Raw genomic sequence first — 26,904 nt, forward strand, 5'->3', positions numbered from 1 at the left:
CTCAGTGAAAATAATGTACAGTAGGGAAGGATGGGCAAGAAACCCACAAGGAAATAAGGGACGCAGTCGCGAGAGAGGCAAATAAAAAAGTCCACTGGATGGATGAATCAGTGAAAACAACCGGTGCATGGATACAGAGGAAGAGGAACCCGGAATGCTACAAACGAAGCTTTAGAAGCTTTCCCCCGGTCCTGAGAAAAACAAGAATGCGCGCGCATTCCTACTTGCGCAGGCGCACAAAGGCAGAACGCGAGGTGCGCCCACGTGACCAGGGATGCTCACCTCTTTTCTGACCTGCTGGCCGAAGATCGAGGAATTTGAGCGGGAAAGTGCCTTTGCGCCTGGGGCCTAGCGCGGCTGCCGGTGCCGCTCCCGCTGCCGAGGGAGGACCCGAACGCGCCGGGTGTAGCTGGCGGTGGCTTCCCCACTGCGCTTCTTAGACAGGGTCCGACGCCAAAGGGTCGGGAGTGGAGCAGGTAGAATTAGATCGTGGGAACCTGGGAAAGCCCCCCGCCTGCAGGGCACGTATGGAGCAGAAGGACCGCCCGCTCTGGCCGGCTCTGCACTGCGGTGGGAGGGCGGGGCTGTCCCGGGGGCCGAGTTCCCATCTGGGCCCTTGATGTTTCCTCCTGAGCGTTTTGCCTACTTTCCTCAGCCCTCCTGCCCTGTTTCCCCATGCCTTTTATCTTTCTCAGCCGTTCGTTTTCGACTGAGCCTGCAGAAACCTGGATGAGAGTAACGCATTACATTTCTGAAACACTTCTGTGTTCAGTATTTACAATTTGTACAGCAGTCCCATCACTTGAGTTTCTCTTCTCCAAGTGCAAGTGGAGCGAGAGGGAGAAAGTGACTTGGCTTTAGGAGGTCACCTGAGGACTAAAAGTTCATACCTAGGAGAGGTTGGAGGCAGGATTTGCATGAAGGGATGTTCTAATTCAGAAATCAGCTCTAGAAATTCTAGTTACAAAAGATCATTGGGCTTGAATCGTATTGGAGGTTTTTCTCCCTCTCTGCATAGCCCCTTGCACGAAATTAAAGTGCATCTCTATCTAGATTGCAGAGTAATAGTTGTATAGATCTGTCATAGCAGCGTAATGGATGTCAATTATTATATGACTGGAGTTTTGCATGGTAAAATGAATTCAGCAAGATCTGTGTCTGGATAACATAAAGCCCTGAATGCATCATTGGTACATACTTGCTATGGCATAGCTCTTATTACCTTGCTGGCGTTTATTTTGAAAATGAAAGTGTGGCTTTCAAATACTCTTAACCAGTGCACCTTGCTAATGTGTGAAGGTATTTATAAAAATTCTTACATAATTGTTACGTGTGTGTATAGAATGATGTATCTGCTGAGAGTAATGTTTGTTGACTCTGGCAGTATATAAATATAATATATAAAATACATTTTTTTGAAATATTCTACTTTTCAGTAGGCATCACTAGTTCGGAAAGGGAACGCTGTGAAGGAAACTTGGTCCCATTGCCTGAAGTTGTTGGCTGTTCTTTGGTGTGTTTTTTATAGTTGTCTGAGGGACCTTGAAGTGAAGTACCCTATTAAAAACAACTATAAGCTATGTTGGTTTGATGCTGACTTAAATCACCAAACATAAAATTATCTTTTTTTTTTTTGGGGAAAGAGAGAAGCTATGACCAACATTTCAAGTCACCATTCTATTTGGGCTTTTTGAATTGACTTATTTGTCCAACATTGTCAGGTAATAACATATCTCTATTTATTGCGAAATGTTGCAGTAGCTGAAGACTTGTATGGTAGCTGTTGGTTTACTGGCTAGGGATAGAGAGAAAAGCCAATTAACCCTACCCTTAGCCTACCCTATTAAGAAGTAATAGAAAATGTTGGGGAGAGATGGGTGGTGAATAAATTTATAAAATAAATAAATAAAAATATTTATAGTTCACAAACTCTTTGCTGGGTATATTACTCTGCTGCAAGAAATAGTCTCATATGTGCCCAAGGAGTAATTGTTTTCACCTTGATCTTGCTCTGTTCTGGGACTGAGTAATTTTGCCAGAGTCTGTACTGTCAGTATTCTAATCCTTAAAGATATATTTGGATATTTAAAACTTAAATTGGAAATCATCCCTATTACAGCCGTTGGTATGTCTGGAATTATACTCCAGACAAAAATGGTGAAATAAATTAAATGTTCAAATGGTTGCCTGTTATGTGCTTGTTGTAGGATTTAAACATTATGCAAGATGTGAAGAGTAGATGTGGTATTTGCATTTAGATTTGCTTTTTTTTAAATTCTAGGATGCTGGGTGCATGTGGCATGCAGAAATGTCACCAAGAGGTGCTCAAAAATAACCGTGTATTCCTAGCAAAGCAGCTAGTGTTGAAGGAACTAATGGAACATCTTATAGAAAAAGACATTATCACTGAAGAAATGATGGAGATGATACAGGTGTGCTTGGTCTTGTCATAACTGGGCTTAATTTTAATTATCCAAAATGACCATTGCTCTAACATATTGTTTAAGCTTTCAGATGCTACACTGCACTGATCATGAATTAATACCAGCAGTGTAGACTATAGTATTATAACTAAACCCTAATTTTTAATAGATTAAGGAAAGCTTATAAATAGCGTCCTCCTTGATCACCTGTGGTAAGTGAGAATTGCTTCCAAATAACAGTGGGAACAGTTTGTAAGTGGAACAGATGCTACTCTTTTTTACTTTCAGTACTGAGGCAGGGAAACTAATAGGAATAGAAGGTTGTTTGGTAAATTTTCTGTCTTCTAATCTACACTGAAAAGTAAGAAGTAGAAGAGGAAATAGAACTAATAAGTTTTAGCAAGCAATTCTTACATAAGTAATTAAAATATAGCTGTTGATGTAAGAACCCCTTTTGCTGCTCAGTAATTCTCAGAAGTTATTTTTTTTACATCAAGTATTTGTATCATTAAACATAGTATCTTAAATTATTGGAATGCTTTTGAAATATTCATATTCCATATTTTTCCTAAGTTGCAATTATCTTGCTGTGTTGTTGAATGATGAAAAATTGACCAATATATTGCAGAAATGTAAATGTTGGAAAGTAATATAATTTTCCAGCTATCAAGCTGTGAGACAAATTTCCCAATAATAATCAGATTTATTTCTATTCCTATTTATTAAAAGAAAGAAATTGTTATGCTATACAGTATGCTTATATTTATGTTGCTGTATCAATGAGATCCCAACTTCTTTATGTGTCAGTGTGTTTGATTGCACGACCAAGATTAAAATTATTATGTAAGGTTTTTTTTATTGTCATTGCCTTAGGCATTGTATATTCAGTGAAACTGAAAAGGAATTTTAAATTCCTTGTGCATTTTCCCATGAGTTTTCTGTATGGGTATATAATATCTATAAGTTGCTTAATGAGAGAGAAAGGTTAATACTGTAACAGACAGGATAATGAAAACTATGAGTGTTGAGTTGGCGAAAATATATTTAAAAAGGTGGAATAATAATAATTTAACCTTGGCAAAATTTCATCATTGCAAGCAATGTTCTGATGACAAAGTGACAGTAGTGATAATATCTTTCTAGGCCTGGATAACTTTTTGCTGCTGCTGCTTATACAGTTTAATATTCTTTGAATGGTGTGTATTTTTGCATGGATATAGGCAAAGTCTGGAAGTTTTAGCCAAAACATAGAATTATTGAATCTGCTTCCTAAGAGGGGCCCCAAAGCCTTTTCAGCCTTTTGTGAAGCTTTACGAGAAACTAAACAGCAGCACTTGGAAGAAATGCTCCTGAGCACTATCCCCTGCCATAGGACTGAGGCTGTAAAGGTAAGGAAAGATAGAATATAAAATTAGGGAGCATATTTAATGTTAGTGATTCCATATTGCCTTTCGTGTAACTATACAATATCAGTGTGTGATATTTTGAGTCCCCCTTGGTCACTGTGTATTCAGCTCCCTAAACCTAGAAAGCTAGTGTGTCATGGAGAAGATTTTTGGCTTAGTTTTCATTATAAATGGTTAGTTTTACAAGGATGGGGAGGTTTGAATCTCATTGTATCTTTAGGCAAGCATATTCTAGAACTGATAATATTCCATTAGGACTGTACTACTGTATGCACACGCTTCTTCTTACTTTTAGTCTATTTTTCTCAATAGTTTGAGAAATATTTACCAGGAATTGCTGTGAAGCTCATGATGATGATTGTAAAGTTACAAGTGACAGAACCCTATTTCAGCCCTATTTACTTGTATATTGGCTTAATATGAATTTATAATTAATAGATTTAAGAAATTACATTTTACTCCTAACATCAGAAAGTGGAAACAAGACAAAGTAGGGATGCTTTTGAATTTTTCTGTAGTAAATCTATATTACAGTTACTCAGCCTTGTCAGGACAGATCTGGCCCCAAACAGAGCTAAAGGTACATGGAAGGTACCAGCAAAAACAGTATAGTGCTAGTGACATATTTTTCAGAAACCAGAGTGACATGTCTAGAATTTAGAGATTTTTGAAGAGAGTGAACATGAATCCTACCTTCTCACTTTATGAAGTATAGCATTTTCATCCTGCCAGGACCAGAGAGAGAACAACAACAACAACAACAAAAGTAGTAGTAGTTTATTAAATTGATATGCTGCCCAACTCCCAGTGACTCTGGGCAGTTCGCAATTGTTAAAACATTTTTTTAAAAACAAAGAAGAATACATAAAACATAAAAACAGCACAAGACAAAGGGACAGTGATGGCAGAGGGGAACAGGAAGGAAGGAAGGGGCATCACTGGTCTTCTGCAAAGGCCTGGTTTTTAAGGCCCTTTGAAGTCCCAGTAGGGTGGGAACTATTTGAATTTGGGGCGGGAACCTCATTCCAAAGGGCAGGCACTGCTAGAGAGAAGGTGTGCTTCCGGGGTCCCGATAGGTGGCATTGTTTAATTGATGGAACCCAGAGCGTGCCAACCCTGCCAGATTGGTTAGGCAGATATTATGGGAGACAGGCGGTCCCTCAAGTAACTAGGCCCTATGCCATGTAGGGCTTTATAGGAAGTGACCAGCACCTTGAATTTCACCCAGAAGGAAACTGGCAACCAGTACAGCTCGCAAAACAGAGGTGATAAATGGACCTATCAAGGCATGCCCATCACTGCACGTGCTGCTGCATTCTGCACCAGCTCCTTGTACAGCCCATGGCAGTAGTCAAGCTGTGAGGTGACCAGGGCATAAGTGACTGTCTGAAGGGCCCCCCGAACTAGGAAGGGTGCAGCTGGCGCACCAGAAGCATAGTAGAAGAATATGCAAGGCCGTTGAAGAATGATATGTACCGATATCACTTATAGTACCAGAAGCCTCTTCAATATCGTATAGAACTCTTCAATCAAATATAAAAACTCTTTTGAAAATCTGTAGTAGCTATGAGAAGAGGACTTGAAAATTGCACTTTTATGGTACAAAATTCTTTTAAATTTATTTTGGAATTCATCAAGAACTTACTATAAAAATATTTTCTAGATAATACCATGCTTCCTTTTCATTGTTTTGTATTACTCTATTTTCTGATATTGACTGATTGCTTTTTTTTCTATTTTCAATCTTGGTCAATTACTGTAGGTTTATATAATACTAAAAATAAAATTAATATTGTGACTTTAACATTGAGTCCCCTAAGTAATAAGGACATTTTTTGATAGAAAAGTTGATGTTTCAGGAGAGAATCGTAAACTAAAATATCACACACTGCATGTTGCAGAGCTAGAATTCATGTTCTTGGAAAATGTGATATTTGTAGAAGTGATAATTCATTTAGGTTATAGCAAAATGTCTGTTACGTTGTGAGGTAGGCATGTGGGAGAAGGACTATTATTATATATACTCATGGGAAAGAAAATAGAGATTGTACAATGGTACTTTGCTCTTTCTGGGCTCATTGTCAGTGAAAGCCAGACTAGCTAATATTGGGATGGTTAGTAGATTTTGTTTCCGTTGCAGCCATTGTCCTTAAGGGCCATGCTTTCTTTTTCCTCATATGTGAATACATGTATTATTTACATGCAGTTGTTAGAAATGCTTTTTGAGGAGCTTCTGTAACAATAAAAAAGATCTAAATGAAGACTACAAAAGCAGTATATAAAATATCTTTACATAAAGATAAACCTGATCTTGATGCTCACAGCTTCTGGGTTATCACAGAATTATAGGAGGCTTACTTGTGAGAGGATCTTCTGGTGCAATTAAGTGTGTCCTAGCATGCTGCTTGACTGCTGTTAAGCCATGATAAGACTTAGTATATCTTGAGAACTGACTGGTAGCATGGAATAATTTCTATGCGTGAGCACATGCACACATGTATTTGCTCTATCATCTTAGATAGCAGAAGTATCTTCCACTTCTGCCCCTATCTGTGTTTATATTTGATGAATGTAGTATCTCTTTGTGATAGTTTCATAGTGCTTTCTGGTCTTTTTCAGCGGCCTCATTGCTACAATCAAAGTATCTCGCTTCCAGTGCCTGAATCCTGTGTCTCTCAGAAAAGACTTTATCAGAATAATGGTAAGTTTATAATACAATTTGCCTTTTTCACAGTACTAATATTCTTTCATAGACTTGCAGAATGTACTGAATTTGACATAAGAATGAATATGCAAAAGAAAAAAAATGCCTTTTCTAGTTTGGGCCTGTAGATTTAGAAGCGACAAACCATTTAAATTGGTATATTAGGAAAAATAGCTCTTAATCTTTCAATAGGAACAAGTTTGAAAAAGTTTAGTTTCAGTGAGAAGTGTCTTGAAAGAAGTGATTCAAATGAATTAAAAAAACTTGATTAGTGGGATGGGACTTCTGTTATCTATGGTGGATGTTTTGCTTTGGTCTTTAGCAGCAACCACTTGGGGATACTTTTTTATTTTAGCCAATAGAAATTGTAGCATAAGATATGGCAAAACCTAAGTATTTTTAATGTCAACACTGAGCATGGAGTATAGTTCCTAAAAGCCCAGTGGCAATAGGACCTAGAGATACCCAGTAAATTTTTTTGATTTTCATTCTAGGCAATGAAAAATAGTTTCCTGTCTCAGTCTACTTCCTTGAGCAGATCTGCACCCTCTGTTTTCCAAATGCTCTGTGTGCTTAGGTCTCCTTGGTCAATTACTTTCTGAGTGTGTCCTGTGAGAAGACAAGACATGGAAATATCTTATGCAATTTTTGTTTTATAACATATTCCCTAGGCTGTAAAGTTCGTGTTGCAGAACTAAAGTTCATGTTGCAGAACTAGATATAAAAATAAAAACTCTCACAGCATAAGGTTTTCTTATACTATTACTTACTTTTACTATTTGGCTACATAGATTCTTTTCTCTTAACTTTATAAGACAAGTATAACAGGAACATAATACTTCCTTTCAGGCATTTGTGAAATCACATATACTGATTCCTAACCTGTGCTACTGTTTTGTTTAAGAGTGTGCTCAGAGACTATTGGGGTAGCTTGCAAAATCAAAGAGGCATTGGTTGAACTTATTCTTTGAAAGCAGGAAAAAAATACAGTTTAACATTTTAAAGATATCTTAAGCAGAAGAAATGCAATACATAAGTTTTGAAATCAAGGATAGGCATCTGGTAATGTATTATTCAGGCTTATTCCCTGAAATATGAGTTAATGTTACATTAAACTTTGGATTTTATGTATAATACCTGAAACCACTGTTACTAGGTGAAATATGGAAAATAGTGGGCAGGCAGAGTGGTAGGAAAGGCATTCTTACATTTTCTTATAGTGGTACTAGTTTCATCTGAATAGTTTTCAAAATTCCATTTCCAGCCTGTTTCTTTCAAAATTGTTTATTTTTATAAATTATACAATATGAATTATTTTGTAAATTATTAAAAGAGAAAATGCTTTGGAGGTAGACATCATTATTCTGGAATTTTGCATTGTTAGTGGTGCCCACACCTTTTCTTTTAATACAGATCATGGTTGAGTTATCTTTGGAGCTCCCAGACTAGGGTCCTGACTGAAGGATATAGAGAAATTAACTATCCCTGTATAAAATTACAGCTTTGTTGAAGGAATAATGGAAAAACAATGAAAAACAATCCAAATTTAATGACCTGGATTTAGTTGCATCCCACTGAGATTTTAAATTGCAAACTTATTGCAATTTATTAGCTAATAATTATATAGATTATTCATTGGATGAGTCTACTACTCATTTCTCATGGCTATGACTGTAACTTAGACATATTCACCAAAGTTAATTGGCTGCTATTAGTCATTTTTCATTGTTAACTTGTGTTGGGATTTGGTATGTGCTTCTAAGCATAGATTTATATACAGCAGGAAATGGAGGAACATGAAGCTATTCAAATAATATTAAGAGCTATACATGTCTACAGAATACATGAGTTAGAGTTGTTTAATACTGTGGGGAAGAAAACATCAGTTCCTTATGCCAAATCTAGCTACAAACCTCCTTTTTCCCCAAACCCTGATCCTTCAACCTTATTGCCAGATACCTCTGTGTGGTTTGCTTGCACTTTGTCCTCAAGAAGGAAAAATGTAGTGGTGGTAAAGCACCAGTTCATCCTGAGGCTGTGCAGCCACTTTGGTAATGACTCCCAGTGGGAAGTTCACTCCTTTACTGAATATTTCATACTCTCTGCACAAATTTTGTTGAAGTTTTACATTTTTACTAATTTCTACTTCACCCATGATAACCTACCTATTCCCTTGATACTAATAATAGCTCAACTAGTTTGAACTGCTGTTGTCATTTAAAGGGAAAGTTCAATTGGCTCCAGTTGAGTTTCCCTTGAAAAATAGCTTTAGAGAGATAATTTTTTCTGGAACTCTGATAGGGGGTGAGATAATTAAATTTGAAGGACTTGGATTTCAGTGTTTCAATAAGAAAAAAAAACATTGTATTATAGTAGAATACTGTACTTTTTAGTAAATTCAATAGAGGTAAATTGTTTAAGAAATTCTCATACTGTACAGTTTTTTTCTTAAATATCCTCACCTTATTGTAAATCTAAAGCATGCTGTTACGCAGTGGCCTGCTTTGCTGCTGACCCCTTTACATTTTGGTGATTGGTTTGTGGCAGAGCCAATGGAGCATTCATTAGATGATGGAGATGGTCCTCACTATCCTCAGGTGAAACCATGCACTCCAGAATTTTATCACACTCATGCCCACTTGGTAAGTAAGCTGGAAATTGAGGATTTCTTTTGCTGTCCTTCATAAATATGACTGGGATGCTTTATTTGCAGGAAGACAGTTAAACAAATAGGCTGTGTGGAAAAACTGCCCCCCCACAAAGTGTAGCATTTTTTTTTTCCTGTATAATTATGAACATTTGAGCAGCCCCATAACTGAAAATTTAGAGTAAAAAATGGAGGGGAGGTACGTTAATCAGTCTATGTTGATGTGAGCTTAGAAGAGTGTTTCTCAGACTCTGTTCCATGGACTGCCATTGTTCCCAAACAACTCAAAGAGTTGCAAGCTGAGAAAAAATCATTGGAAGACTTGGGAGACTGTTCATAGAACTCTTTTGAATGAAGGCTTTGGAGGATCTCCTACATTTTCCTTCAATGTAACTTTGTGAAAGTGAATTTTCAGCACTTACTACAACTAAGGCTGAACATAAACATAAGCTGAATGTTACACTGATTCTCTTTAATGGATCTCACTCCAGACCTAAATGAGTACACAGTCATATCCAAGCTCTTATCTCCTGTTAAGATTAATAAAACATTCATTATTCCTTTGTTTTCCTTTTTAAAAAAATCATAGGTGTTCATATTTTTTTAAAAATGGTTTTCTATAGTCTGAAAATATTAAGAAATGCTGCCTTAGAGTGTTTTTGTTTTGTATTTTGACCTCTGTTTGAGTGTATTCTTGTGGTGGTTGTGAAACGTTTTCAAAGCATCTTGTGATTTTGCGGTTCAGGGTATATACCAAGAAACTGATATATGTTATCTGTGTTTGATAGGCATACAAGTTGAAGTCTCAGCCACGAGGCCTGGCTCTTATCCTTAGCAATGTGCATTTCAGCAATGAGACTGATCTAGAGTTCCGTTCTGGAGGAAATGTGGACCATGCTGCTCTAGATATGCTCTTCAAGCATCTTGGGTACCAGGTGGTTGTACGACATGATCGGACTGCACAGGTAAGCTGAAAAATGTGACAGTTGTGACAAAAATTTATTTTCTAGAATTGGTTGTTTTTAAGCTGGCATCAAGATTATATTAGAGTGAACGTTTCATCTTTACTTAGAATTCATTTTTTTATATTTTAAAAATTTAATTATCCCTAATGTTGTTTTTAACTTCTTTTTTTTATATAATTTTTATTAAAGGTTTTTAAAAATATAAAGTAAAAAAGAAAGAAAAGAAAACAAGAAAGAAGCTAAAAGGGCAAAAAGAAGGAATGAAAAGAAATAGATTTCTTCCAATTTTCTTTATAGCAATTATAAGTACAAATACAGAATTACCTCTTACTCTGTGATTATAAAAAAACCTCTCTTTTTTCTATGATCTATTTTTTCTAATCATCAAAACCGTAAATCATAAGTTCATTTTTTTCTGTTACATGCAAAAAGTCTATAAGGGGTTTCCAGGCAGTTATAAACATAGATACTGTCCTTTCTCTAATTAAGGAGGTCAGTTTAGCCATCTCTGCATGTTCCATCATCTTCACCAACCATTCTTCATGTGGGAAGTGCCGAATCTTTCCACGTTTGTGCATATAATAATCTAGCTGCAGTTGTCATTTATAAAAACAAAGTTCCTTGACTTTTTTCCAGCTGTTTGTCCATCAATCCCAAAAGAAAAGCCTCTGGTTTCAATTGTATATTAATCTTTAAAATCCTCTGAATTAATGTATGGATTTGTATCTGAAACTTTCTAGCATTTTTACATGTCCACCAAACATGATAAAATGCCCCTTCATGTTGTTCATATTTCCAACATAGATTTGAGGTACCTTTATACATTCTAGACAATTTCTCTGGTGACACATACATCATTTTATAAGTTTGTTTGTTTATCAAATTTGATCACCGCCGCAAATTTTATAACCTTAAAAGTTCTCTTTAAGGTTATAACATAATGTAAATTTCAATCCTTTCAGCCATGTATTTTTCCTTTGTTCCATTTGTATATTGTAACCAAAATTTTTAGCCTATTTTATCATACATTCTTTCACTTTTTCTTCTGTTTCAAATTTCAATGTTGTTTTTAACTCCTAAGTTCCTGATTGTTTCATTATCACAACTTTATGTCTTTGTTATTTCCATATAAAATATATATCTATATCATTAACCAAGGTTTCCAGATTTAAGTTTTGAAAAACTGAAATTCCCTTGGAGTCCTTTTGATTGAAAATGATATAACATCTTGAACTCCTCTGGAAACTATGCTCATATGTTTTCAATTTTGATGATTCTTGAGCCCTTCATCTCCTCATTAACTTGCTATTTGGAGATTATATTCTCTAATTTCAAACTAAGCATTTCGGTTTCAATGTACATGAATTTATATTGTTGTGCATTTCCTAGTTTGTTGGTATATATGGTTCAAGGGATTGCTGATTTGGGATGGTTTTTTTTCTCCCTCAGGAAATGCAGGAAGAGTTGGGAAATTTTTCCAAGCATCCAGCTCACCGAGACTTAGACTCCTGCATAGTATCACTTCTTTCGCATGGAATAGAGGGTGGGGTCTATGGAGTGGATGGGAAGCTACTTCAGGTAACTCAACCATATGCAGAGTCCTTCTTTGTTTAGGGATGGGATCATGCAGGGAATCTATGGATGAAATTGGCTATCTTGGAAAAAACCAAACTTTAAACAGCTTTGATATATTATGAGATTCTGCCTAAAAGCAGAATGGAAGATACTTTGATGAAGGGGAGACAAATAGAAGGGGAAAAACTGGGCAGAGTAGATAACTGTGTTTGTGTCACCCTTCATATTCTTTGAGTCACTACACAGTAAAATAATGAGGTAATAAGTATAAAATGATAGATAAGAATTGGTTTAACCATTTCCTTTTAAAATACTCAGTTACCTTGTCTACTTGTTTCTTTTCCAGTTGCAGGAAATTTTCAGGCTGTTTGATAATGCAAATTGTCCTAATCTTCAGAATAAGCCTAAAATGTTCTTCATCCAAGCATGCCGGGGAGGTAAGTAACTCGGGAGGGGGACCTGTGTTTCACAACAAGCATTCCCTTTTCTGCACGCTTGCGCTCAACTCTCCTCTTTACTTCTCTCAGGTATAAGCGGGACCCATTCTCACCTCCCTGCCTTGGTGTTGCCACTACCTTTCTCTGTAAGTGGTTCTCACTGTGCATGGCTTGTGGTCAGCAACTTGCAGACCTTGCAATACCATGGAAAAAGCAGAGGGAGATTTATAATAATCTCCACATCTTGCATGTATGTGGGGGCAGCTAGCCATACTAACCACACTCCAGTGAGATTCTATTTGTGTGCTGGAACTTTTGTTCTTTTTCCCTCCGGCCTGGACTCTGGTGTTTCCTACCTTTGGTGAATCTTGGTAGATTGGATAAATAGCAGCCTGAGAACCAGCAACTCAGCTTACACAAAACCGTCTTGTGTGAAACAGAAGCATTATGAATTATGAGTTCTTTGAAAAAGTTTGCTATTCTGAGGTTTCTTTCATTCAGATGCAGGGGGGAGCAGCTGAATTTAAAATATTGTTAAGATCCAGAGACATACTAAAACATGTCTTTCCTACTCAAAAGCTTTCTTGAAAGTGACTAAAGCAGGTTGTAGGAATATAAGGAAAAAAAGATACCAGGAATGTCAGAAACATTTACTGAATGTGGGAAAATCTGTTTATGTAGTCCCCCAGAGATTTGCTTTAAATCTTTGCTTTTTATAGGGAATACATTTTAGGCTTGAAAAGGGTTTTACACAGAATAAAGTTTAGGGTTGAAAAGCTGACTGCAGATTTTTAATTGGACACTTAAATAGTCCTTAAATTTAAATTTATTTTTTTAGTCAAATTTCAGATCTTAGAATACTGGTGCTGCCCTTTGAAGTACAGAACCAGAATAGTGCTAGTGTTGTATTACTGTGCCAGGACTGCAGACACCTTGTCAAAGGTATCATATGTTTTTGAGGTATGTGTAAAGAAAACTTTGGCACTACAATAGCACTTGGCAAAATTACCCTGTTAAACTTGGGTGAAAAGGTAAAAGGTCCCCTGTGCAAGCACCGAGTCATGTCTGACCCTTTGGAGGCAAGTTTATTTTAACACACACAAATGCGCGCGTGCATGCACACACACAGAGCCATAGTATCTGTCTCTCGCATAAACATTTGAACTAGTCCGCAGCACAATTATTTTGTATTCCCTTCTGTGTTGAAATGCAACTGCTATAGATCACAACTGAGTGGAGTTGGTCTCTAAAACCAGGGATATTTCATCAGGGAATACAGGAATCAAGTATGTGCCTTGCACAGAACCACAGTGGACTGAATGCAAATCTCCCTGGCCATGCACAGGGTTGGGATTAAACAAATGGTATTGTTTATTATTTTATTATTTTACAGTACTTCTAGACCACTGCATTACCACACAACTCCTAGAGGTTGCAGTATTTCTATTAAAAACAATAAAGCCAATACATAAAAAAACAGTGAATACTAAATTCTCCCCAGTGTTTGTTAACTGCAGCAACAATTAAAAGCCATATGAAACAGTTCAGTCTTCTGATAATTCCAATCAGCATACTAAGGTTTGTGGGTAAAAGATTATATTAAAGAGAATCCTGCAGACATTTATTGCAGCTTTATGCACCATCCTGCTTTCAGACACTGGTCTAAATGCATTGATGCCAGGGTTCATATTAACATGTTATAAACAATATTTTCTGAAATCTCTCTAAAAGTATTTAGGAAATGACCAAGGGTAGCAGGAATTGCAAAAAAAGGACCTCATAATATCTTTCCACTGGGAAATCGGGCACTCTGACCAAACAAATTACTTTAAACGTTTCAAAATGTACTTATTTGGTATAGTTATAAATATTGAAGAAGTGGAGGCTCAGCTAATAATACAGTAGTGTTACAAAAATGCCTCCATGGATCATCCTGAAGATGATTTTGGGTCTAGTGGGGCAAGTAGTACCCAGATTTGTTTCTGTGCCCTAATTTCAATTTCATTAAAAATTTTAATTTGCATTTGCCCAATTTAAAGTTGACCAAGAACTACTTTAGTCTTGTATCCCTTTTCACATCCTCCTGTGCTGTGTTTTTCAGTGGATAATAAACTAGATCTAGAAATTTGGCCAGCACAGCATGAGTAAATAAACTCGGGGATAATCTTTTACCTTTGTTGGAAATGGAATGTACAGGAAGGTAGCCCAAGCTAAACTCTAAACCACTTAATTGCTTGAGTGTTTGTCTAACAAACGTCAGGAAACTAGACTTGCATGTGGTGCTAAGCTGTAAACGATGGTCCCCAAACCACAGTAACTAGGTTAACATCCTATGCTAAGCTAGAATCTACCAAATAACTTTATGCTATAGCAGGATGTGTGAACACAGTCTCAGTCTCTTCTTTTACCACCCCCATTGAAGTGGAAGGCATTAGAAGAAGCACGTTCAGTCCCTGTGTCCCTTTCTGTCTGGCATTCAAAATTGCTAGAGCTCCCACTGCTAGCCGCTCATCTGTCCACTAGGTGCTGTTTCCTTCCCAGTGGGTGTGGGCTGGCTCTTGCTTTTAGCAGCCTCGCAGATGGAATGGAGCGGTTATGCCGGTTCTACAGTTTTGCTGCCATTAAATACTGAATGCTTGGATGTATTTCGTTTTAAAGGGGAAGGGAGGAGAAGGAAGGTTAATTTAGTTGGGAATAGTGAGGGCCAGACAGAAAGCTCCTTGCTTTCCCCTTGGGGCATCTTCTGATTTCACCATAATTATGAACTTGTTTCCAACTGATTATTTTACATATACCCAACAGTGGGGTAAGTATATAATTTAATAATAATAATGTGCATAAAGCAATTCTAAAACACTTGGCACTGTGGGTCTAGCTGTATATATAGTCAGATTTAATACCCAGCATGCAACAAGAACCATATGAGCAAAAACAAAAACCCAATAAGATAAAATGAAAGGTTTTTTTTAATCTGTTCAATCGTGTCCAGTTCTCAGAGACAGCCTGGACAAGTCCCTGCAGTTTTCTTGGCAAGGCTTTTCAGAAGTGGTTTGCCATTGCCTCCTTCCTAGGGCTGAGAGAGAGGGACTGGCCCAAGGTCACCCAGCTGGCTTTGTGCCTAATAAGGCTGGACTAGAACTCACAGTCTCCTGGTTTCTAACCTGGTGCCTTAGCCACTACACCAAACTGGCTCTCTTAAAATGGAAGTAAATAATAATAAAATGAGCTTTGAAAATAACTTAACCTAATATGGCTAAACAGGGGATGGGTGGGTGGGAGAAAGCTCATATTACTTGTAAATTGAATTGTGACAGACTAACGGTTTTCTGGACTGAATAGAAGAGGAAGGATTTCTGGAGCAGGATTAGCTGAAAGAGAAGTTGTATTAGCTGAAAGAAAAAGGAAGGGCAAATATAAAGGTATACAAAGTATAAGCTTCTTTCTCTGTCCATCCAAAACACAATTGCTCAGTTAAGAAACCACTTGTGTGAAGCAGAGAATATGAGAAAGACTTAATATGATTTGGAACCTCTGATGAAAGCTGTGATTTAAAAATGTCCATCAATAAACTATTTCCCCTTCCTCATTTTTCTCACTTCGGTATTTTCCATAAATGCAAAAGGAACGTAGTTTTTTTTTTTTAATATTGCCTCCAGTTTTGGAGCCCTTGGAAGCCTACCTTTTGATTTTCCAGGAAAGCCTATGGTATCTTTAAAGCATATCATAAATTCATTATATTTTTAAAAAAATATTATTAAAGGAAGCTTTAAAAAAGAATGCTTGGAATGGCAGGTTGTTAGGCATGTATTAAGGATGATAATGGCGTTTATGATGTATATCGGCATCCAGTTACTCACCTATGCTCTTGAAAATCAGATGATTGAAATGCTCTAGCTTGTTTTTAATTATTTCTGCATACATACTCAAAACTGTATTCTCTGCTTGATGCAGTAATAAATCTGGGCAATACTGAAAACTTTTATTTTCAATCCTAGCTGTATTCTTGGCTTGTTTGTAAAAACCCTGCATGTAGGGCTTCGTGCATGTGTACATGCTTTATCTAGCCCCCATGTGGATCAGAAATTTTCCCCTCCTGTCATGTGTTTTTTTTCCCAGTATGTGAAAGGAGCTTCCCATGGCTGAAGATTCCTGAGGCTGTCTTGGAAATAGCAACCACAGAGACTGTATTAGAGCCACTGATGACCTTTCCTTATCTGTTGGAAATCAAATACAATAAGAATGGAGGGAGGTTGGCGGCAGTTTATGGGTGACCTTTAGGTGGTCTGTAGACTCTAGCTGTGATCTATAAGTTATCTATAGGGTGCCTTCAGAATTCTCTTATTATCACAACCTGATCTATGATGGCTACTTTTCACAATACAATACAATATTTAGGTCTAGCATAAAGTGAAAGCTTTAAAAACTACAGAACTAGCTGCAAAATTAGTAGCTTATAGTTGTAAGATAACTAGTGTGTACACCCTGTACAAACAATAGCTAGAGGTTTGAGAAATAATAGCATAACAACTATAAAATGACTGAATTCTAATCAGTAAGGTGTCATGTATTTATAGCTGAAACTAATATCCAATTAAAATTAAGATAACTGTAGTTTGTAGTAAAAATAGTAGAATATACTAAGATGATACTGAAAAAGATTACAACATTACAGACTGCAAAACTAAGTACAAAAAAATGGAGTCAAAATACAGGTAAAGCAGTACTATTAATTAGTTCTTGCCAAATCTTACTTGCTGCTGTGCAGAGTTTAACATTATAGTATAGGTTATGGAGGAGATATTGTCAGAAAGTAATAAAGAAATGTAAAATTGATCTGTATGGCCTGGCAACTTAGAGAGTAAGAGAAGAATATGGATACTGCTAATACTGTTGAAGGAGCAGTGGAGAAGGTCATGCTTGATAGTTTGTACTTGTCCATCATCGCAAGGACACAGTTGTTCTGGGAAAGATATCTTCCGTCTAGCTCAGTTGAAGGGAAAGGATTGCACTGAGCCAAAGTAAAAGCCCTTCTATGAGTAAATACTTCTGGTTGTGTAAGATAAGTAACAAGTATTACTATGCCCTTTAGACTTCCATGAATGAAAAAAAAAATCAGTGCTGTGTCTAAATTGTATTGGCACCCAGTGTCCATTGTACACTGCATATTAGTGGTTTTGACTTGCTCATAGCCTAGGGAGAGTAAGTGGCAGAGGAGGAGCCTGAGTAGTGTCAGCTTTTTCAGTAAAGTTGCTTTAGATTGGGGTTCATTTCCCAGCATTAAACTGGACACGGTCCACAAGCGTAGTGTTGGAAAATGAGCTCAGCCGATCTCCATAAATAGTACCAACTTCAGATAGTTGGAGCTGCAAATATGCAAGACCCCCCTTTGCTTAAAAATAAACTTTAGGGTGGCAACAAAAGTTGTGCTCATTTTGGGCAACATAGCTTCCACGAGCATTCTGGATTCCTGATATGTGGAAGACTATATTCTATACCCAGATATTCAAAATATGAGACCTGCTCAGTTATAGTCCTGTTTCTGCGCCGGGTCTCCTGGCAAGACCCATGGTTTTGGGGTTTTAATAGTTTAGTTACAATACTGAGCTAAGGTTGCCAAGGCTCAGCTAAGTCCTGCGGGGGGTTCTAAAAAGGATTCCCACGTCATCTGCATAGAGCAGAAAAGAGCTATGCAGGAGGAGTGGGCCACGTATGCATCCTTGTTTGATACCCCTAGGAGTTAGAACAGCACTCGATCGATGGCCTTAAGGGTTGCCCCTGACTTTCAGGGATCTGCCATTGTGAAGAGCACAAATAAGAAACAGCAGGCGCTAATCTACTGGAGAGGCTTTTGGTTTTTCCCACAGTTTAGCTCAAGTGGTGAAGTCAAGTGCGGACTTAAGTTCTGTGAAAGTTCATACAGCAAAACCCTGGAGTGTGTGGAGTAGCTCTGGATTAGATGTTGCAGTACTAAGCACTGATCAGTCATGGACTGACCGCTCCCTAAAGTCAGCCTGTTTCTCCAGTAGGAGGCTTTCCTTTTCTAGCCAGTCTCTTAACTTCCACTAAAAACATCTGGCAGAAAATTTCTTGACTATACAGGTAAATTAAAGGTCTGTAATTTTCCAGTCATGTCTCATCCTTACTTTTGATGTGAATGTGGCATGTACTTTTTAATATCACATATATCATCTACCTGTGCTTGTGAATGCTGCATAAGGTTACTTGATAAGGGGATTTTTCTAAGAAAAGTTGGTTTGTATCCCACTGAGAATATGTATAGGTGGTATCCAACAGTAGCGACCACTAACTGAGGATTAAATGAGTATGCCTGTCATTTAGCAAAGATATCTAAGAGAGCTGCATGGGGTTTTGGTCATCTGCCTTTTGTTCCCTTTGCTAGATGAGACAGACCGTGGAGTAGACCAGATAGATGGGAATGACCGGGCCAGTTCCCCTGGTTGTGAAGAGAGTGATGCCAACAAGAAGGAGAATCCTAAGCTACGCCTCCCTACCTGCTCTGATATGATCTGTGGCTATGCCTGCCTGAAAGGTATTTTGGATAAGAAAACAAACGCTGTGATATTTAGGTTTATCACCCTTCTGAGGCAAGTCACCATTTCTCCCTTTAGGCAGGTATTGCCTTCTGTATTGCCTTCTCTTTTTAATTGGCTTTATATCTTTATAGGTACAGCTGCTATGAGAAATACCAAACGTGGATCCTGGTATATAGAAGCTCTCACTTCTGTGTTTGCTGAGGATGCCAGAAACAAGCATGTGGCTGACATGCTGGTCAAGGTGGGCAGCGATACTGTGCTGGGTTTCTTTTTACGTCCTAATGTCAAAGTAGTCGTTTGTGCTAGGCATATGCAGGAAAAAACCCACTAGTTTCTAATAACCCATGCTTGAATCAAAACACTTGTGTTCCAGATAGAAGTATTTTGTGGGGGGCAGGGGGGAGGCAGATAGGGAAGGAAGGCAGGCCTTGAGAAGAGGGTGTGGAGTGGGAAATGCTGGTTTGAAAATCACTACCCCTGCCAATGTCCTTGGCTTTAAGGGCAGCATATCCAACTGGCTTGCCTTCCTGCCTCCTGTCTCCTCAGGGCTTTTCTTTCCTTAACTCCCCTTGTACTGCTCTTGAAGTCAAGGATGTTGGCCATGGTGACTAAGGTCTGGAAAGGAAAGTCCTGGGGAGATAGGGTGTGTATGCTGGTTGGGCAGCTGCCACCACTGATGCCATTGCTTTCAGGGTCAGCAAATCCAGTAGTCTGCCACTCCCCCCCTCCCCTCCCCAGGCAAATCTAGCCATAATTGCTGCTGCTTACGTCCATGACTTCAAGTGCAGGATAAAGGACAAAGCAAAAGAGGGTGCTGGAAAGATAAGTCGGCCAAAGCACAGACCATGTAGAGGACGGAGAAGGTGCGCCGTCCTTACTGCACTCAGCCCAAGACCCCACTGGATTTTATCTCAGCCAAAACCTAAAACAACCAAGCTGTTCTTTGGTCCAGTTTTGCCAAACTGCAGCCCACCCAAAATGGTTCAGCAGAACTTCTGAGACTCAACATTATGGATGTGAAACAGCACATTTTCTTTGTTGTAGCTATCCTTCATGGATACAGTATGAAATATCAATGCTGACATCTCATTTCTTCACTTTCTATTAGGCTTGCTGTGACGTGGGATAGGGAAACAATCAAATAAAAAGTCTTTACAGGATTGAGAACCGGCCTGTGTGAGGTGGCTTAGATTTGTATTGACAGGGCAATTTACCCTGCAAAAGCAACACGGCAATCCTTGTTGAGGGGAAGAGATGATATGATTTGCCTTGACAAGATAGTTCCAGTAGCCCCACAGCCTTCTTGTAGTTTCTGTAACACTTGTAAAAACCAGAGGAAAGTTTTTCCCCGTAGTGCTACATTTGTGCAGAAGTGTCCTTAAGGGCTTGGCTGCAAACATTGGATGTGGTTTTGCCACAGGCTTAGGAACTCCACAGCTGCCTTTTCCAGTTATTACAAATGGAAGAGGCAAGTGAAGCAATTTTGCTGTTGTGCTTTGGTCTTAGAAATGAGGTGGCTCTATTGCTTGAAGTGGTTCTTTGCCAAAAAATTGGTTCCGTGTTCCATGTTCAAATGAAAAGATTATTACATTTCAAAACATTGCAGCATTTGAAGCAGTTTATATCCACATTACTTAAGATCAAGGGATCTTCTACTATATTATGTAAATTCTTATGTATATACCCGATGGAAAGATTTTAAAAAGTACAGCAAGATGATTTGGGATCTGAACGCAAGTAAGATTGGAACTCTTGAGACTTAATTCCCTTTAAATTTGTCTCAGCAAATCATCAAGAGGTTACTATACAAACAATTCATAGGTAGTAAAAAGGTAAAGTTGCCCTGAACTTAATCTTGAGTCTTGTGTACATTTTTACTTGGCTGTTAAATTAATGGCTTGCAATTGCTTCTATTCTTTGGCTTTCCAATCTAGCCAACACTCTGAAACTTCCAGGTGATCTCCCATCTGAGTACTCACAAGGCCAACCCTGGTTTCAAGTTAAGCCAAGATTGGTTAGGTGTTGTCACTTGCTAAGCTTGGTATACCTCTTTAAAATTATATCAATTAAGATCTTTTTAGACTGTGGAAAGGGCTATAATCAAATTGTTATGTATTATATCTTTGGTGATGGTTCTCATGTATTAATTTTGGTCAAACATTTTTAGGGAGAAAGAAAAATAGTATTGTCCATATTTTTCAGACTTATAAACTATCGCAACACAATAAATGAATTCATTTTTTTGGTTAGGTGCCGGGTTTACTGTTGTACATTATTCGGAAACAAAAGTACCTCCTCCTTGGATCAATGAGATTTAAATGCGTGGAAATAATACTTTTCCAAAATACAATGCAACAGGAGAGAGTCAGAATTAAGGATTTTTGTTTAAATGTAGTTCCTATGTTTTAGTTATATCAACTAAATGGTTCATAATAGATATCTTCACATAACTATTTAGTTATATTGGTTAAATAGTTCCCAATAGATATATAAATATGAGAAGGGGTGTGTATGGTGTGTGGGTGTGCATGCACGTGCGTGTGTATGTACAAACACACAAACACCTCTTTATGTATGTATGTATGTATGTATATATATAAAAAAAATAAAAATTCCCTTCTCACCCATATGGGTGGTATGTGTCTTCCTCAACCCTGGGTCCTCTACCAGAGGCCGGGGAGTTTGAGGGTTCTGCACAGTATCTTGGCTGTTCCTTGCACTCTGATGGACAGAGAGCTCTGATGTTGTTCCTGGGATCTGTTGGAGCCACTCTCCCAGCTTGGGGGTCACAGCCTTGAGTGCCCCTACTACCACTGGGACCACTTTGGCCTTCACTTTCCACATCCTCTCTAGTTCTTCCTTCAGGCCCTGGTACTTCTCCAGCTTCTCATACTCCTTCTTCCTGATGTTGCTGTCACTTGGCACTGCTACATCTATGACCACCGCTGTCTTTTGGTCCTTGTCTGTTATCACGATGTCCGGTTGATTGGCCAGTACCTGTCTGTCTGTCTGGATCTGGAAGTCCCACAGGATCTTAGCCCTGTCATTCTCCACAACCTGTGGAATCTCCCATCTGGACTTGGGAGGGTCTAGCCCATACATTGTGCAGATGTTCCTGTACACAATGCCAGCTACTTAGTTGTGCCATTCAGTGTATGCTGTTACTGCCTGCATCTTACACCCTGCCACTATGTGTTGGACTGTCTCTGAGGCCTCACTGCATAGTCTGCACCTTGGGTCCTGTCTAGTGTGGTAGACCCCTGCTTCTATGGATCAGGTGCTCAGTGCCTGTTCTTGTGCTGCTATGATCAGTGCCTCAGCGCTGTCTTTTAGTCCAGCCTTTCCAGCCACTGGTAGGATTTCGCAAAGTCAGGCACTTCAGCTATCTGTCGGTGGTACATCCCATGCAGGGTCTTGTCTTGCCATGGCACTTCCTCTGCTTGATCTTCCTTCCATGTTTGCTGCTGCCTCAGGCATTCTCTCAGCAGCTCATCTTTAGGTGCCATCTTACTGATGTACTCCTGGATGCGCTGGGTCTCATCCAGGACAGTGGCTTGGATGCTCACCAGACCCCGCCCTCCCTCTTTCCGCCTTGTATAGTCTCTGGGTATTGGACTTGGGGTGGAAGCCTCCGTACATTGTGAGGAGCTTCCTGGTCTTCACATCGGCAGCCTCCATGTCCTCCTTTGGCCAGCTCCCTATACCAGCAGGGTATCTGATGACTGGCAGGGCATACATGTTGATGGCGTGGATCTTGTTCTTCCCATTGAGCTGGCTCTTCAGGACCTGTCTTATCTTTTGGTGGTACTTGGTTGTTGCTGTCTTCCTTTCCTATATACATATGTATATATATATATGTATATACATACGTATATGTGTGTGTGTGTGTGTGTTGCTCCCCTATGTTTTTATGTAATCTTTTGTGTGTTTTTTTTCTGCCTTGCAGGTGAACAGACTGATCAAACACCGTGAAGGCCATGCCCCTGGCACAGAGTTTCATCGTTGCAAGGAGATGTCAGAGTATTGTAGCACTCTCTGCCAAGACCTTTACCTATTTCCAGGGATGGGTCCTGAGAATTAACTCTGCCATTCTTTTTCTGATGAAATTATTTCCTGTTAATCAATGTTTATGGAATACTCTGTGGTTGCCTGTAGATGTCCATGATACACAGTACCTTCCTTCATGGCTTTTTGTCAGATGAGTTAAAACTTGGTATGACAGTGGACATTTGACCGATGAGCTATTGCTTATGCTACTTGCTTTCTTGTTTCTGGTTTTCTCAAACCTGAGATGTCCTAAGACATAACCTGTAAATTAATAATGCCTGGCCATGCCAGATTTCTTATGCTCTGTGCAGAATTTGCTAATATCGCTCTTTAGACAGGACTTGGCCATTGTTCAGGGGTTTTTCTCCTCATATGCCAAAAACAGATTGATGGGGAGCACTTTAATAATTTTATGTGAGTGTTTAGAGAAAATGTGAGTTTGAAATTTCATTTAATTTATTTTATAAAGGAAAATATGTAAAAAACATTATTTTAAAAAAAGGTTATACGTTGAATTCTTTTTTAACACGAATTCATGTTTGTTTGCCCACAGGAATAGACTTGAAAGGGAACCTTCAACCTAAAAATGGGGGCTGTGCAGACTATGAATGCCAAGTTAGAGCAGTAGGCCAGTGGTAATGTTGCTTTATGCATGTAGATACTCAAGCAGATACTAAGTTTTTGTTATAAAACCTTTATTATTTGCTTGTTGGTTACTGTATAATCTATTATGGAATTTGATCATTCTGCAGAAAATTGGGAGCAGGACTTGGAAATAATCACAGTGAGTTTTCATTCTCCAAGGTGCTTCTGATTATATAAAACCGTATGTTTCTAAGTTGTAATAGCATTAGCTTAATGATTCCAAATGTTCATCCATAATATATCCATTATCCATAATATCTGTTTTATCTAATACAGATCTGAAGTTAAGTCTTCATTAGGCAACGCAGGTGTGCTGCCCTGGATTAACCTAACTTTGTCTTGTTCTGATTTTCCTGTATTCTTTGCACCTTTTCCTTTGATTCATGGTGGGGAGGAAAGGGCTAAATACTTATTCCATGTTTCCTGGAGTCCTGATAATTACTTGCTCCCTTCAGTCGATAGCATTAGCTTGGCTTAAAGGCTTCTGTTTATTACTGTGTTTGTTATTTTTATACTGTTTAAAAATTTTTTGTTGATTTGAAACAGAATATCATTTAACATAAATAGGAAGTGCTTTTCATGTAGAAGAGGAAATATTTTGCTCTTCTGCTAGATAGGCTTGTAAGGATGCCCGGACAGGCACAGGATAGAAAGTAGAGAGGAAGACTCATTTTTCAGAATCTAGCTCTACTGTAAATGGCCCCTTTGGTGGGACCTATCATTTCAAGAATGGTCTTTGGAAGTAAAGGACAACAGACACAAGCTGGTTTCTTTTTGTGTGTGAATATACTCTTCAGTAGCATCACAGTCCAGGCACCCAGTAGCCACAGGTGCTTTAGCAGTTAGATTGGTGGCTGCTGGATTTGCTGCAGAGGTTGGGAAATAGATCCCTTTCCTGTGACTGACTTGAAATCTTTGAAAATACATTTGGAATATTTTGTGCTCTTTTTAAAAAGAACTTATTTTTGTATTTTTTAAAAAAAATCTTTCTGCAACTTTCTGCAACCAAGGACTGTACACTTTAACCAAATTTCTCAGATGGAATTATTTGCCTTTTATCGATTAGTATGAATCCCCTTTGCCCAAGATTTTTAAATATATATATATTTTTATACAATTTTGATACCTTTTTAAAAAGCAGATATAATTTTAAGATAAGAAAATGACACAGAATGAACTAGAGAAAGGCAGGAGGCTGGGGAATTTGCATTTTTGCATTCTCTTTTGTTGTCAAGGTGCTCTTCCTCCTCTTTCTTTTGATAATCGTGCAGTTGGACTGTGTGCTGTATCTGCTGGGGAGTTACGAGCCATTTCAGGGCCAGCGGGTAGCTCTGGATGACACCTGCAGGGTTCTTTCCCCTGGATAAAAATAGAAACACGGGAGCCTTCTCTGTTGTGTCAATGAAGCTATTTTCCTGTAGCTTTGAAAAAGAGTGGCCAGTTTTTTTTATCACTGCCTATATATTGTGTATAAATTGCTTCCATGTGCCAAAATAAAAAGTAATCTCATCTCCACCTTCTGTGCCTCTTTATTTTTTTTGTTTGTTTAACTTGTGAGAGTTAAATCCAGACCTTTCCTATGGATCTGTAGCACTACATTTTTGAAGCTACTGCTAAACAGTGATAGAATAAGAAAAGGTTAATGCTGGAATTTAAATCAAGATCAACATTGAGAATTTAAGTTCTGTATCTGCTGTGAGTAGTTGGAAGTATTATTATTAGGTGTCCTTAGAATTAAATCAGAGCATTCTCTTAGTCATATTCTTACCTTAAAGCAGGAAAGAACCATGGAGTTTTTTGGCTGGACGGCTACAACTGGAACATCCTCCTGCATAAAACCATGAATAGGAACTATCTTAAGATTTAATGCATCTTTTTTTTAAAAAAAAAAAACTGGGAAGTATGGTAACTATCACCATACTTCCATAGAGTCAGATATTCATATGGCATCTGTCCCATTAGGATGTTTGGAAATTGGAGACTGCTAATTAACCTATTAGTGGTCTACTATCTTTATTATATTTCGTAACACATGCATTTTTAAAACTATTGGAAACATCTTTTTTTTCAGAAAAAACAAAGAAAATAGTTAATTGAAGTTTCAGGGATTTAGAGTGGAGATGCTTTCACAAATAAGCAGATTATGGGATCCTTGCGAGAAACTACATTAAGAAAGAAGGATGAAAATGAGCTCTTTAAAATTGTGGAAGTGACCTGCTAAATTCAAAAATTGCAAAAGTGAGGAGCCTGTCCAGTGCAGGAGGTGTTGCATGTGAATGTGCTGATGCTTTTGTGGCCTTGATTCCTAATCTTGCAAGCTGTGTAGCCAATGGGGCTCAAAAGGTTGACTACCCCTTCTGACATGACTCACATAATTTAGCAGAAGTTTGAGAGAAATTGGACTTTTCTACTGACTGTAAACATGGTAACCTCAAGGGAAATACGTAGAATTGATTTCATGGGGTGGAATTACAGATATTCTAACTCATTAAGTTTACCATAGAATTATGTCTTGCTGATTTCATTGGTGCCTGTTTGTCACAAGGATTGCAACCACAGCCTTCTTTCACATCTGTGAAGCCTGTGGGATTGGACTCTAGCCTCCCAGGAGAATTAGGGGGTTGAGAGGGCATTCAAAATATCTAAACACTGCGGGTAATAATCCTGCATTGATACCTATGGGGGAAAGTTGGCAGTGCCACCATAATATCCCTGTAAATATAGTAATTATGGTAATTCTTCCTCTTCATTGTTTTCTTCTGCTTGTCTCTATGGGTCAAAGAACCAACATCCTCTTATTCTTCTCCCCCCAAACCCTGGATTGTTTACCCTTCTTATTCCAGAATCAATGTCCATGGACATAAACAAACCTGCTGCAGCCAGGAGAAAGAAATCTTACCACCTTTTAATTTACTGGGCTGACTGAATGCCAGGGCAGCAGTTAAGAGTTATTGAGCAGAGCCATGATGCCTCTGTCACAGCATAAACAAATGGGGGTCTCTGGTTACATAACCCCCCCGACCCACATACACAGAGCGAGCCTTCAGCCAGAGCACTCAGACAACTTCTATTTTTTCCCATTCCATGAACCTGCTACAGGGAGGCTAAAGGGAAGGCATCTCCCCCACGATGCCCAATTCCCTTATTTGGAAATCTTGGATATGACTGGGAACACCCCTCCAAAAAGGACATTATGGTATCAGCAGTCACTGGTGAGTACAGTGGTATTCCTTTACTTTCTTGTCTACCCCAGGCTACTGCTGGAGACCCTCGAATGGTGGTCATTTGCCTCTTGGAGAACAAGGCTTAAGATCCATTGCATGGACCTTCGATGTATTCAAGCAAAATCAATTTAGATTGCAAATGTCATCATTCCTACCTACCTTCTAGATAAAGTGCTTTTGATATTTTGAAGAGAAAAATACGACTATGTTGTGTACACAATTCAAGTATTTCAGAAATTGACTTCCATCAAGAGGTAAATTTCAGTTTGGTTTTTGC

General features: G+C 38.4%; 2 protein-coding genes across 2 annotated transcripts in view; both read left to right on the plus strand.

The window, feature by feature from the left end:
• Positions 1 to 26,904, plus strand: part of MRPL51 (mitochondrial ribosomal protein L51) — a 377,933-nt gene that overhangs the window by 324,323 nt on the left and 26,706 nt on the right. The gene's annotated exons all lie outside the window — the stretch shown is intronic.
• Positions 1,386 to 24,918, plus strand: CASP2 (caspase 2). Its single transcript, XM_063294715.1, has 11 exons — positions 1,386 to 1,721; positions 2,282 to 2,432; positions 3,644 to 3,811; positions 6,449 to 6,515; positions 9,063 to 9,175; positions 9,969 to 10,145; positions 11,595 to 11,723; positions 12,067 to 12,157; positions 18,558 to 18,707; positions 18,843 to 18,952; positions 22,658 to 24,918. Exons 2-11 carry the CDS (start codon positions 2,283 to 2,285, stop codon positions 22,790 to 22,792), a joined length of 1,290 nt encoding a protein of 429 aa, XP_063150785.1. The 5' UTR covers positions 1,386 to 1,721; position 2,282; the 3' UTR covers positions 22,793 to 24,918.

The sequence above is a fragment of the Candoia aspera genome, chromosome 2, assembly GCF_035149785.1.
Source record: "Candoia aspera isolate rCanAsp1 chromosome 2, rCanAsp1.hap2, whole genome shotgun sequence".
Lineage (NCBI taxonomy): Eukaryota > Metazoa > Chordata > Lepidosauria > Squamata > Boidae > Candoia > Candoia aspera.

What these genes read in the sequence shown, in the direction of transcription:
- CASP2 (XM_063294715.1), top strand. Translation starts at nt 2,283, where the DNA reads ATGCTGGGTGCATGTGGCATGCAGAAATGTCACCAAGAGGTGCTCAAA. An exon ending in ATCACACTCATGCCCACTTG is followed by an intron (nt 9,176 to 9,968) that starts GTAAGTAAGCTG and finishes TGTGTTTGATAG; the next exon opens with GCATACAAGTTGAAGTCTCA. An exon ending in CATCCAAGCATGCCGGGGAG is followed by an intron (nt 12,158 to 18,557) that starts GTAAGTAACTCG and finishes TCCCTTTGCTAG; the next exon opens with ATGAGACAGACCGTGGAGTA.